The sequence below is a fragment of the Falco rusticolus genome, chromosome 2 (genome assembly GCF_015220075.1).
Source record: "Falco rusticolus isolate bFalRus1 chromosome 2, bFalRus1.pri, whole genome shotgun sequence".
Lineage (NCBI taxonomy): Eukaryota > Metazoa > Chordata > Aves > Falconiformes > Falconidae > Falco > Falco rusticolus.
This window is the reverse complement of record NC_051188.1, coordinates 100,610,477-100,624,879: the sequence shown is the minus strand read 5'-3', so window position 1 is coordinate 100,624,879 and position 14,403 is coordinate 100,610,477. Positions and strand designations below refer to the sequence as shown.

Sequence of the window (14,403 nt, the reverse complement as noted above, 5' to 3'; positions counted from 1 at the left end):
ATTTTAAAATATTATCTGTATACCAGCTCATCCTGGAGGTCATCTCTAAGCATGTGGAAGAAAGGAGGGTCAGCAGGAGGAGTCAGCATGGACTCACCGAGGGGAAATCATGCCTGACCAACCTAACAGCCTTCAATGACTGAATGACTGGCTGAGCAGACCGGGGAGAGTGGCGGACGATGTCTACAATGACCTCAGCAAGGCTTCTGACACTCCCTCCCATGACATCCTCCTATGTAAAAGTCTGCACTAGATGAGTAGACAGTGGGGTGGATCGAGAACTGGCTGAATGGCAGAGCTCAGAGGGTTGTGGTCAGGGGCGCAGAGTCCAGCTGGAGGCCTGTAGCCAGTGGTGTTCCCCAGCGGGCAGCACTGGGTCCAGTCCTGTTCAACTTACTCATCTATGACCCGGATGAAGGGACAGAGCTGGAGAGCTGGGTGGAGAGGAACCTAGCGACGTTCAACAAAGGCACGTGCAGGGTCCTACACCCACAGAGGTACAGCCTCAGGCATCAGTACAGGCTGGGGGCTGACCTGCTGGAAGGCAGCTCTGGGGAGAAGGACCTGGGAGTTCTGGTGGGCAGCACGTTGCCCATGAGCCAGCAGGGTGCCCTTGGGGCCAAGAAGGCCACTGGGATCCAGGGAGGCATTAGGAAGAACGTGGCCAGCAGGCTGAGGGAGCTCTGCTCTGGTGAGGCCACATCTGGAGTGCTGTGTCCAGTGCCGGGCTCCCCAGTTCAAGAGGGACAGGGAACTGATAGAGACAGGCTGAGAGAGCTGGGCCCATTTAGCCTGGAGAAGAGAAGACAGAGAGGGGATCTTATCAATGCATACAAACATCTTCAGGGTGAATGTCAAGGGGGCAGTGTCAGACTCTTTTCAGTGGTGCCCGGTGACAGGACAAGGGGCAATGGGCACAAACTGCAACACAAGAATTTCCATTTGAATATGAGGAAAAACTTCATTACTTTGAAGGTGACAGAGCACTGAAACAGGCTGCCCAGAGAGGCTGTGGAGTCTCCTCTGGAGACATTCAAAACCCACTTGGACATGATGGTGGAACCTGATCTAGGTGAGCCTGTTTTAGCAGGGAGCTGGGACTAGATGATCTCCAGAGGTCCTTTCCAACCCCAACCATTCTGTGATTCAGAGTCAGTTTTCTTTCTGGTTTCCTGGGGAAAGGGAGGGAAAAAGAGAATCTGGAATGGATTTTAGGATCTAAAGACTCTTCTGGTAGATGAGTAGGCAAGGGGAATCACTCCACTTCTCAACGGAAAGGACCACATAAACAAGCTGCAAACATCTGATACAGAAGTATGTGGTGTCACAAGTTGCTCTGAGTTCCTGGAAAATGCATGTGACATCTGCAAGTAATGGATTTGTGTAGGCATAATAAGAACTGATTGCGCAAAGAATCATCGTGTAGGAGGTATGTGATGTCTCTAGGTGCAATGCAGTGGGAAGGCTTGTTACAAGATGTCCAATATCTGTACGCATTACAAGGCAACCCTATTTTTCTCCCTAAGTACACAACGTCTTCTGCAGGTCTGGGGTTTCTTCTCATCAAAACCGCTACTACAGCACTGTGTAATGGATGGATGGATGCGCACAACCTGAGCAGTTAAGTAACACTGCTGAACAGCCGTACACATGCATCGGCTGCTCTGAGTGCAGCAGAGCAAGCCCTACAGCGCATTACTTCCACCACTGCAGCTGGTCTCATTCCCGTCTCCCCAAACCCATCCCTGCTTTCTCTTCTGCTTTGCTAGCGATGCATGGGTTCTATGACAAGGGACACATTAACAAAAAATCTCTGCAAGGCGATATAAATTATTGTTTTTCATTTCAAAAAGGCTCATTTTTGCTTTTTCCCACAAAGTTGCATGAAAATCTACCCATGGCATAATGACACAGGGCTTTTTATTGAATAAGGCCCTGTGTTGCCACAAAAGAAATGTACTGAATGTGACCTTTTCAGTACTTAGCACTGGCATTAATTTTATGAGAATTAAGGTTTTTCCTTAGAAAACTGCATGGGAAAGATTTTACAGCTCCTATCAGTAGATTGAGAGGAGGTGGCGCTCCACAACCTTTCAAGAACACACTGAGACCGTAAGCACCACGCTTACCTCCTGGATTAAGCTCTCCAGGTGGCAAAACACACATACAGTGCCCAGGAAAGGCACCAAGTAGAAAGGGGCAGTGCAGTATTACACTATGAGCTAAGGAAAAATCAGACTGAGGTGGCAGAGAAGCTAGCCTGCCAAAAAAAAAAACCAAATTTTTTTTCAGTATGCAATCAGATAGTCAGCCTATTTAAGATGTGAGCCAGCACCACTTCCTTTGAATCAGTAATGTCTTTTTATTTTGCATGAATATGAGAATCTAGCCCCTTGTTTAGGACAGCTGCAAGAACCTATGAGACAGTGCAATTTTAAAGATTTGCTCTGGAGTACAGGGGAGTAATGATGCAGGGGCACATCCTACCACAGAGTACCTTCTGATTTAAGAAGGCAAGAAACTCTGAACTCATTGCCACTGGAAAGGGAAACAAATAAGGGACTCCTCTGGTGAAGAAAACTAAATCAAGAGAGGAGGAAGTGCTACCACCTCAGTACAGGCTGGGGATTACAAATAAAAAGAGTCTTGATTAGTGACAACTTGCAATAAGAAAGTAGAAATCCAACCTGAAAATCACTCAGGGAAGCAGCAGTTACCAAAATCCAGAAATCTTCTTCAGTGAAACCATCAAGTAATGCATGTTTTTTGATGTAAATACTGGATTTTTTTAAAACATACCCTGTGAAATTCAGACATTTCTATTTTTTGATTAAAAAAAATCAAACATGCGCTTTCAGTCTCCTCTTGGGCAACAGCAAGATGTTGACTAAGGTCCGTATGAACAAGAGGCAAATGGATTATGCAGCACCACTGGGAAAGTACCTGGAGGTCCAAGTACCCCCTTGCACTTCTGACTCCTCTTGGTCTTGTAAACTCTTTGAGCCTCCCCACAAGGTCCCATCTTTGATATGTCTCTTATGAGACACACATCATGTTATAGCACAATTAATGCACTACTGTATGTCCTACACTGTAACTGGCCTTGTCTGTGTGTTATAAGCACACCGTCAAACCATGCAAAATTCCCGGTTTGTACAGGGTAATAACAATATTATGCAATTCTTGCTTTGTTCCAACCATCTACACAAAGAGGGTCCGGTCAGTCAATAAAACCAGCAGATCTGACAGTGATTCACATGTGGTGGTGGGTCCCTTGAGTGGCATTTACCAAATATATCATATCCTTGCTGCAGCACTGCCAGAGGAAAATCCCAAAACCACTGGAGTCAGTGGGATTCTTCCACTGATTTCAACTACAGCTAACACTTCCTCCTTGGTCGGAGACAGGAAAAGGTAACAACTTTGTGAAAAACTTGAACCAGACCAACCTGAAAGAGGAAAGCATCCCCAAGGGAGTTGCTGAGACAGAAGACAAAGTCCTTCTTGGGGTGTTCAGGAACTGCTTGCACTATGCTGTTTTCCACCCAGACAGCATGCTTTGGGATGCTGTTGTGGTCAATGCCAGATCTGCCATCAGTCTCATAAAAAAACAACGTGCATCCTAAAAGAGACAATCGTATATTAGCAAGCAACACATTTAAGCATAACGACCGCCCTGTATTATTCAGTGCTGATACTTGGGACTGTAAATCACCTGTAAAACTGTCACAGAGATGGAGGATTTGCCAGTGCCTGCTCAAATCTTCAGCACTAGCTGAAATCACTAGTGGAGAGCAGTTTTTAGCCCAATAAAGCGGTGGTTTCCACACCATAGGGGCACACCACCAACTGTATGGTACATCAAACCGTGCCCCAGAGGACCATTTTGTTCACCTTAGCATTCCTAAAATGGAGCCAGCCACAGACACGAGCCGAAAAAGTCATGGGCAGTAAAACACAGTCCCAGATGAGAAGCACCACTGTAAGTCCCAAAATGGGAGTCCTCCCCAGCCACCCTGTCCCACCAAGGGGACCACAAGGAAGACGCAGGTGTGAAAGCGTGTCTCCCCTGGCACTGCCGAGCAGACAGGCCCCCAGGCAAACCCCCATGGCCCTGCCTCAGCCTCCTGCAGCTGCTACAGCCCCTGCAAGGCAATGATCAAGCGAGTTAAATTACTGGATGCAGATGAGTAACTGGAAGAAAAAGAGACTGGAATGAGCTGTGCTTTCTAAAAGACAAACATACAAAAAAGCCCCAACAAACAAACAAACAAAAGGCATAAACCATATTCTTATTCCACTATAATATTTCAGATCTGACTCATGGTGATACCGCCAAAAACAAAAATGTGTTTTAGCTGGGGACAGCAAACAACCTGCTTGGGTTTACAAAATAATCCTTACAATTCTCAGAGAGAGGCGGGTAGCAAGTCTGCAATTTGGGAGACTACAAAAAAAAGGGTCTCCTCTTCCATCTTCCCACATTATCTACAGTTGTTTTAAACTAAAACAGGCACATTGTTTCTCTGTCACTGGAACTAGCCCTCTCAGTGGCAAAGGTGCTACCCAGCCTCTCAGAGAAGTATTTGCAGCCAAACAATACCAGCTGTTAACTTCAAAGCCTCCTTTAAACACTAACATTATTAAGGCACAGCAATCTAAGAAGCAAACACTTCACTTCAGTTAAAGCACTTCAAAATAAAACTGCCTCCGTGCTCATCCTTCCCCCCTTTTCCTCCCAGATGGCCCTTTGTTTGCCTGCCCCTCACAGCAAGACCTTCCTGCCACATAGCCCCCCTCCCAGGAGATCAGCCCCCCCTGCCCCTGCCCCCTCCCTCCCTCCCCTTTCATTTCCCCAGTCTCTCTAACCACCCCAAGGAAGGGCTGGCACCTAACTTTGCTGTTGGTTTTAAAATACTGCTGCAAATTACAAAAAAGAAAAAGAAAAAAAAGAGTGCTCTAAAAAAAGCATTCTGTGGGGAGGACAGGGCTTTAACTACACTGAGGTTTCTGGCAATCCCACCCACAGCAGAAGACACAGCTCTGCCTCCCCTGGCCCACAGAGAAGGCCGGTTGCGGGGGCGGAGAGCGAGGCCAGTCCCAAAATCCCGCAAGCGTCGCTTCCCGTTTTACTGCTGATGCAACCACATCAAGATTAATTAGAGGTCGCTTTAGGAGGCCAGGTCCCGAGTTTCACTGCTCCGTTAACGTTTATGGGCATTTATAAGCACTCAAACCCCAAACTGCAGCATGCTCCTAGCAGGAACTGCAAAAATTGGGAGAGAAAAGGGTCTGCGGGGCAGCAGGGCGGCTGGGTGCTGAGGGCTGCCCATCACCAGATGGGTGACACAGACAGAGCCAGCATCTCCCAGGTCACAAACCAGTCTCCGCAACCAAACCATGGCTTCCCATCCACACCGCGAACGTGTTGCGGCTCGCTGGGTGTTGATACTCCTGAAGCGAATCTCAGAGAAGGAGAGGCCAATGGCACTAAGCAACAGGAGTTACAAGAGTTTTAACAGTTGGACTTGATGATCTCAAAGGTCTTTTCCATGATTATATGATTCTATAAGAGGAATGCGCACAAAGACAGAGCCCCTGTTTGAACACGTGCCAGTGTCATCACTAGCCAACTCCCACCATCACGTGGCTGCAGCTGCACACAGGTATTTAGTTTGTCAGCCAGCCATAGACATGCTTCTTCAAGGAACCCAGTGCTCGGAGAAGCCACCCTAGGTGGTGCCAGCAGGCCTCCAGGCAGGGTATGAACCCCACTTCAGTGCAGCACAGACATGTGTCTCTGCCTACACGCATGCCATAATGTAAGCACATCAACAACCATCATATAAACCCCCCCCTCTGAAAAACATCAGGACCACTTCCTCGTGCTTTGGTTTAATTACACTGAAGCTCACAGTGGCTTTTAAAGCCTAGGCTACTGGTTTCTTCATCTGCAGCAATACACAAGCCAAAGGACACCACGGACGCCCGTCTGGATAAACCCTTGCATGCTTGCTCTGTACCTTTGAGGGAAACCCAGTAGTGCTTCCATTTCCTGCGCGTGGCTGACTCCACTTTCTTGTTCTTCTTGTGCACCAGGAAATTTTTGACGGCCAGAGCACCAGCTTTGCGCACCGTGCCCTGGGCAGCTGTCAGGAGGATGTCGGACTGCCCTGGGGAGCTGAGGGTGCCGCTGCTCTGCTCGTCGCTGAGGGCAGAGCCAGCCTCCTCCAGGTTCTCGCTGTTGGTGGTGCTCATCTCAAGCTCCCGGCGGAAGTTCTCGTAGACCCCTTGACGAAGCCCGTCACCTGTCGAGCTGCTCCCGCTGTCGCTGCCGATGAAAGCCCGACTGGCCGTGGGGGAGTAACTTGAGTTGGTAGCATTGGAGCGTCTAGAAAGGAGGTCGGTGTCGGTGGCTGCTCCCTCGATCCCACTGTCAGTGAACTCGCTCCCCTCGCCTGCATTGACATCCTATTTGCAAGAGAGACACAGCGTGACATGAAGAGCCTGGACCAGCCTGGCCTTCTAGAGAACACCGACAGAACCCGAAACACCCAGGTGGCACCACATTTCTTCACACCCCCATTTTGTCTGGCACTGGAAATCACTCCTCTCTTTTTCTTCTGAAGACACACAACTGGAAGAAAAGGTGGGATAGGCAGAACTTCCAGCACAGTTTAGGAAGGACCAGTCACACACACACACAATTTCAGGTTGTGCCTCTACAGCCTTAGCATTTTGGAATATAAGACACAGCATCATCTGTTTACATTAAGCTAACAGTGCTAAAGGTTTTGCAAAAGGAGAACATATGGTAGCAAAAACTGGCAGTGTCAAGAAAAGCAGCAATCAACCTACGCATTTTGAAAAGAAAACATTAGTATCGTACATTCACACCTACAGCTGAAGACACATTTTAGACATCCCAAGCTTGTGATTTACAAATTATATAACTAAATAGGTACTTTTTTTTTTTTTCTCCTAAGAGGTTAATGTATTTGAGGTTACTTCTGTTTTGTGTCACTTCTACATCACAAACCCTAACGAGGGGCCACATGATATCCCTTGCCAAATCCCACAGTAATAGACCCTGACAAACCACTGCAGCAAAAGACCCTTCTCGGTCCCCAAGAGCTCACAGTTGAAGTATCATAAGAGACAAGAATATGGCTGGCTTGAGCAAGGCAGGAAATAACGTGACTGAATTCAAGTTTCGAAGTAGCTCAGGCTGCCCCCTGCAACAAGGCTGGTGCCCAGAGGGGGCTAACTGCTACCGCCTCAGCATCCAAAGGCACTTGTGGCAGTTTTTGAAGGAGGACAGTAAAGGCCAAGCCCTGTAAGTGGTGACAAATATGTTAGATACTTGGGAGAAGAGGGAGCCAAGGACGAAGGTGCAAAGAGGTGAGAAATACGGCCAAAACAACAGATATTGCAGCCTCTACCTCCCTTGCAAGAGCAGCTGGTGCTTGACTTACGAGTCTTAAACAAAGTGAGGAAGTCTCTGAGAAGAGGTGGCAGAATGAAGTATTTCTTTTGAGAGAAAACAAGCTTCTAGGTGTTGGTTCGAGCACGAGTTTCCTGTGAAGGCAAGAGCAGCTCTGCAGAAACCGAGAAACCCTCTACCAAGCCCTGTTTGAAACCTTCCTCCTGTGGAGCAAGAACTGGATGAGGAAACCTTAGGGGGAGGGGAGGGGTGTTGCTGAATTTGACCAACTTTTAAGGCATTAATTTGTAACGGATGGGCCTGTTCTTCATAAATGCTACCTCTCAAGGGAGTCTTGGAGTCCAGCTGGAAGAATAAGCGCTTCCTTCCCTGCTCAATGAGCACAGTTATCCTAGTCAGTCTGGTTATTTAATGCAACACAGCGATAGACAAGCTGTTCTGGACAAGCCAATATTCCTCTACTCCCACTGCCTGTGAATGAGCCGAGCAGGGCTTCCTGTAACTGCAGCCATCTACCCGCATAGAGCAGTTTTCACAATGACATGTTTTTTCCTGCTGTTCCAATACATTTGGGTTTTGGAAGCCAATTATCTTCCAATTTCTTGCAGCTCTGCAAAGGAGGGATAGCTGGAGAGGGGAACTGCAGCTCTGCAAAGGAGGGATATCTGGAGAGGGGAACGGCTGCTGCTCAGAAACCAGTGTTTACAAAACACTGCCGTGAGCGAGCTTTGAGCGAGCTTTTGTGCAAGCTGGATGGTGCAACTTCTGACGACAGCACTCCATCTGAGACCCCATGCACCAGGGAGCCAGGACTGGCATGGCCACTCAGCGCTCACGCCCGAGGCACTGCCTCTCTGCCAACGCAGCTACATCAGCATAAAACTGGAGCGCCAAAGAACTGAACTGGATCGCCCATGTTCACCGGGATAATTATTCCCATAGAATGATTGGGGTTGGCATTTGTTTCCTGGGCCCTTCTTCATCCATAATGTCTTTAAAGGGAAAAAGTGTGCCACTCACACAGCATAAACAAATGTGCATTCTGCAGTGAACACGACATACAAGCAACAAAAATTACTTGAGGTTTTGAGATATGTATTATATGGTTAATGATTTAATAAATATACAGTCTGTCTCATAATTATTTTATCCATGCTATACAAAAAGTATAGAGTTAATTCCAGAATTTCAGCTGATGTTACTTTTAGGAAGCACATCTCATGCTTTAACCAGAATTAATCGGTTTTTAAAAATGAAGAGCTACTATAACAGGTCACCAAGCTGAGGGAGATGGGATGTGTAATTTTGCCAGTCAGAGTATGCATGAAACTTTCTTGGTGCTTTTTAGCAGATGGAGTATTTTTTCAAAAACAGAAGTGCACCCAGAGATGATGCACAGCGCTGCAATGCAGGCTCTCAAGGTCACTCGTGCACAGTGTGACACAGCCTTATTGTGTAACCTTGGTGAGACACAGCATTGATTGCCTCAGTTTCCCCTGTCCATAAATGCAGACTATACTCTGTAACTGATACATGGGCATAACAGTTTACTGTTTATAAAAAAATGCAAGGATGGAAAACTCGGAGTGAATGTTATATATGCTCATGAGCTTTAATTGCAGCACATTTTGAAAACATCTTTATAATCTTCACCACAGTGCAAGTGATAGGCTGGATGGGTCAAAAGATCTTTTCAGCATAATGCTGCAGCCCTGCCCCTAATCTCCCTCTGTACCCTGCACTCCCTTTTCCTCTCTTAAATATCCTGTATCAAAGACTTCTAACCAACTGATTCAAGCCCTTCGGTAGGAGGAGGGTCTGGGCATACAAAGGTCAGAACGGTTCAAAATCTATAGCCTGGTAATATTGTTCACACTCATGAATTATGAAACGTAGCATTGAGTGAGCTTAGCACTTTCGGAAGTCTGCTGTACGAGAAGATTGGTCTCAGGGTTAGTAGGGTTAAGAGCATTCATTGCACAGGTCTCTGACTTCTGAGCTCCTGCTGCAATGTCAGCTCGTTCTCATCGGAGGGTATGAAAAGCTCTCCAGAAGCAGCCAGCATCTGCTCTGGCTGTCTCACAGTGCTATAACCCGCATACCGAAGTGCATTCAATTAAGAGTTCAGCAGAAAGTACAGAGGTTTAGTATTGCGCTTCCACAGAAATGTGCCACGGCTGAAGGGGTAACAGTCCCAATCCAAGCAACAAACTGTAGCAGGGTTTGATGAACACATCACTGGGGGCACAGAACTACTCCTGCAAATATTCAAATGACGATGCTGAAAATTAAGCATCCCAGCTCACACCATGAGCAGCATGGCTCTCCACTGATGAGATCAATGTGGATACACAGGCCTCTAGCTTTGGTGTCCAGCTACTGCCACGGCCACCACAGGCTGCTGCTCAGAAGGAACGCAAACATTGCATAACCTTGATGATAGCTGTTTAAGAATTACTCATGTTTCCTGCTTAGGCTATCAGAGAGCCCCATGGGCAATAGCAATGTCTCTCTCCTCCAAGGAAGACTTATTACTGTTCTGGGTCCATAACGGACATGCCACAAAGGCTTGCTAACGAAACAGACATTTTGCTCCTCAGCAGAAGGAGTTCCCAGGCAAAAGTTTCTGAAGCCAAGAGTGAACTACTCAGCTCAGCCTCCGCTACTCACCCCTCTGACTCCTGCCCACCGTCCCTCAGCTCTCCATCATGATGCTGATGGCATGTGCCAGGCACACCGCAGAAGCTGAGAGACAGCTGAAGACTGCAGAATGCTCATTTCTGAAGCCTGCAGTTTTGGACGTTATACACACATTATCACAAAATCACCAGCACATTACTCTGGATTTGCAATTCCTATCACCAAGGGACTCTGTTTTATTTCACGGGTTAAAAACCTCAAAAGTTTAATTCAGCTCTGTGTAAGGTTCAAGACACTGCATCTGATATTCTGCATCTCACCAGAGAACTTGTGTTTTGTATTTTCAGGCTGGCAAACAGCTGTCTCCACACAAAGGAATATTTTTTGCCCCGAGAGACCATCCCAGGAACCAAACGCAAGATTGGAACTAAAATCTGTGCCGCCCTGCTTAGCCTTCCCACTGGTGTTTACCTAGCTTCAGGCCTGGGAGGACAAGAGGGCAAAGCAAGAGGGAGGTGGAAATCATTAAATTGGTCACACCAAGGAGAAAGCGTGTAGTAAAGAAAAGAAAGCATACTTCCTCCAAGAAGTCGTGGGAATAGCAGCTCTTGGCATTTTGCAGACACAATAGGTCTTAGACCATAGGGACAACAAGTCGAATAAACAGGGGGCTTTGTCGCTTTGATTGAAGATTTGCTCTGTGGAAAGCAGGGAGAAATTCACATAAAGACGACTGGCTGAAGAAGGGAACTAAACAGGCTCTAGCAACTGTGCTGCACGCTGTGCCTTGATGGGGAGGCGGTAAGCAGTAGCACAGCATCCACCAGGATCTGGGATCCCTGCCACTGCTGAAGATGACAGAGGAGCAGCACCGCTTCTTACACTGACAGTGTTACCATATCCGTTGTAAATGCCCAGGGTTTATGAAAGGACGTTCAGCAGACAGTAATGGAGGGAAAGGTGGAATGCCCGACACCAGAGAGGCATGCCACAGAATGAGAAACCGGCTGAATGATGGGCTGAATGGTGCCCTTGCTGCCAACAGGAACACAGTGAGGCCCTGCAAGCAGGCCACGTGCCTGTTACAACAGCCCTAATGGCATTGGAGTGTAATGAAGTGGAACTATCGCTGCCCCACCAAATGCAGACAACAATTTAACTGATGAACCAATTGGGTAAAATATTAGTGAAAGTATTAGCAACCTATTTAGCTATATGTTTTTTCCTCACACGAACACTGGGTTTCATGCAAAGCAAGACAGCAGGGAATAAAACTGTAATGCAGGCTACATTAAGCTAATGCAGTTCGTGCTGTAGCTTTTGCATACTCACATGATACTCATACTTCTATGTGTCTACTGCAGCCACATTTGTTAAAAAAATCTTTCTAGATTTAGAAGATACACAGAAAAAACCTTCTGCCTTAGAAAAAAATGTTTACCTCCAGCTAGCAAAAATCAGGCAAAAAGTTTTGGGGCAGGTTCCAAGTGTCTACAAACAGAAGTGTCCCCTTGTTGAACATGTTTGGTACTGGCCTCCGCTAGCAAGAGACCACTGGATCGGATAAGCCTGACCCAGCTCTCCAGCTCACGACTGGACACATTCAGAGCGCTTGCAATAACGATGCACTTACCAAACTTCCCACCAGCAGCCCAGTTACAGGCACTATTAAAATGGCTTCGTGAATCACTTTCTCGTGCTTGACTGGCAGCAGTGATTCATGGGCACTTCAGGCACATGGGACTGATTTAGTAGGAAAACTCTTACTTCCCTAACATAAACAGTTCCTTATGTGGTTAATACTTCTTTCTAAATTAACCATTAGATTTAAAATTACTTGTTAGGCTTTTAACTGAGTAGGTTTTTTTCTCAGAAGGGGGTCCCTCCAAGAGAACACATATCCTCTGTTCCCCATCCTTTTTAGCAACAGAGCAATAAGGTATTCACATTCAGCAACAGCCTGAAATTGCACATAACCTGTCTGGTTGCTAGTTAGAGAAGCACCACAGAATACATTTAAAATAGATGGGTACGCAGCCTGATGGTTTGCATGCTTTTATGTGCCTGGTGTCTCTTTGAAGCTCCTGCGTAGAAAAAGATTGGCCTGATAAGTGGTTTTCCTTTCTTTTCAGCACTGACTCTACCATCATGGATGGTGAAGGTAGTCTGTTAAGGTACTAGTTGCTTCAAATCAAAATGAAACCCTTTCTCCAGAGTAACTTGAGCACCTGGTAATGAATGCATTAGAAGATTTATCTGTCTTGAAAAGAGTCAAAATATTCCAATAAGCAAAGATAAATCATAAACTGCAAGTGAAACCCAACTGGGAGAAATGGTTTTAAAGCTGCAATGGAGAAAACAAAAGCAACTCCATAGCTCATTCCGTCTGGAAGGAATACAGTTTTGAAGACTGTTACAAATGTACAGAATTGTGTCCATGTAACTCACTGCAAAGTCAGAGGGATTATAATAATGACATGAAGGAGATCTGCTGCCACAGCAACAAACAAAACCCCCTCAACCAGATGCTAAATATGAATGAAGGTTTTGAAGATATCTACAGACCCGTGTACAACAGCACAGTAGCAAATGAGAACTAGCCCGGACGCACCAGACTGGCAACAGGCTTTGGAGAACCAAATTTTCAGCCACAAACCAACATGGGCCAACTGCAGTTCTCTGTTGGATTGGTTGGGTCTTGTTTACACCTCCTAGGAGCGCTCCCAAGTCGAGTGAGTTATAAGCCAACTGCAATTTGTATGTGGATACCATACTGAGATGCTGGGTTTGTGACCTTTGGGAATTCAAAGCGATCAGATACTGATATGTACAAGCAGCTTTGGCTTCCACTTCTGTGCACTAACTGCACTGGTGCAACAGTTCTTCAGATATCTGAAAGAATCCAAATTAGAAAACAGCAACAAACCCTTATATGTGTTATTAAAGCTGCTCAGAGTAGTTTAATAAGCAAGCAAGTTTTGGCCATGGTTCTCTGAAATCAAATTTACTTCTGACAAAAAAGGTACTAGCCCAGACCTCTAGGTATTCCTCCTAGCAGTAAGCTTCACTCTTATTACAAAAGGATGAATCAGTCACAGGTTTCTGGGCAATAATCCCTGGGAAAAGTCTTCAGGCATGGATTTCAATGGGGTTTGGTTCCAAGATTCCTTTGTGAACTTGTCCTGGTGAATGCTGTAGAGTGTAATTTGGCACCTTGGAAAGACAGCAAGGTGTCGGATGCTAGGCACCCAGAAGATACTCGAATATGGAAAGGAGATGCACATCCACTTAGCTCCTGCAGGACAGGCAGGCAGCAAACACCAACGTATCAAGCATCCATCAATCCCATTTCCTTTGCAGGCAACTCTGAGTGATAAATGTGGCTGTTACCTCAGTATTACACTTGGCTCCTTTGCTCCATGTCAAGCCGTCACATTAGCTTAGGGACTCTAACATGGGGGTTGGGAACACTTTCGGTTCACTGACTCCCCAGACATTTTCCAGCTAATAGGTGGGTCCCACCAGAAAGATCATCTCTGTAGACCACCATGCTTCCCCAAGGAGCCTGGGTTTGTTTCTTACCTGACTTAGCTGCCTTAAAGGCAGATTATGGAACCAGAGGGACTCCTGCAACAGTCAGAAAAGTACAACCCTAGAGGCTTGTCAGCTGTGAGATAGAAAATGTGGAAAATGAAACTGTCTCCCATAAAGCTGCAGGGAAATACATGGGACAGCTTTACGCTCCTCTCCAAGGTACTGTGTGGAGATCTTCACTGACTCAGGACAGTTGTGGCATCAGTTTATGACCTGTCCATGTTCGGAAAGTTAGGTTTGCATCCCTAAGAGCTAAAGTATTGGGTAAAGGGAAGGGGAAGGATGTTTTGATTTTGCTTTTTAATAACAGGAGAGAAATCCAAGCCTGCGAGAGAGCACACAAAGAACAGGGCCTTCAGCGGGAAACAGCGGGAAGCACTGCCATGGGACCTGAGCATACCGGCTCTTCCCTGGCTTTAGCACTGACTTTTAAAGGGTGCTAAAGTATAAAATACCATGCATGATAATCAACCCATAATCCAGTAAAGCCTCTTGCAGTGTGGTCCCTACACGCAGCTTCTGACACCTGCGCAGATCTGGGTTGGACGCCTGCTTTCCATCCCCACCAGTGGGAGGAAGTCTCAGTTCTTCAGTGCTGCAGCGTTTAATCCCTCTGCTCCCAAACGATATGCTGAGGACCCCCCAAAACTTACCTTGCTTTCATCCCAGTGGACCACCCGGCTGAAGAAAGTTTCTAGTGGGATTGAGCTAACCATAAACTAACG

The 14,403-nt window shown here is 46.6% G+C and overlaps 1 protein-coding gene across 6 annotated transcripts in view; it reads right to left on the bottom strand.

Moving 5' to 3' along the window:
- The window catches only part of TIAM1 (TIAM Rac1 associated GEF 1), a 195,181-nt gene that overhangs the window by 62,897 nt on the left and 117,881 nt on the right, over positions 1-14,403 (bottom strand). For all 6 annotated transcript variants that reach the window (XM_037377658.1, XM_037377655.1, XM_037377659.1 and 3 more), the window contains 2 exons: positions 6,024-6,471; positions 3,450-3,622 (listed from right to left, as the gene is read on the bottom strand). In XM_037377658.1, the coding sequence (XP_037233555.1) occupies positions 3,450-3,622; positions 6,024-6,471 (621 nt within the window). The remainder of the gene's footprint in view (positions 1-3,449; positions 3,623-6,023; positions 6,472-14,403) is intronic.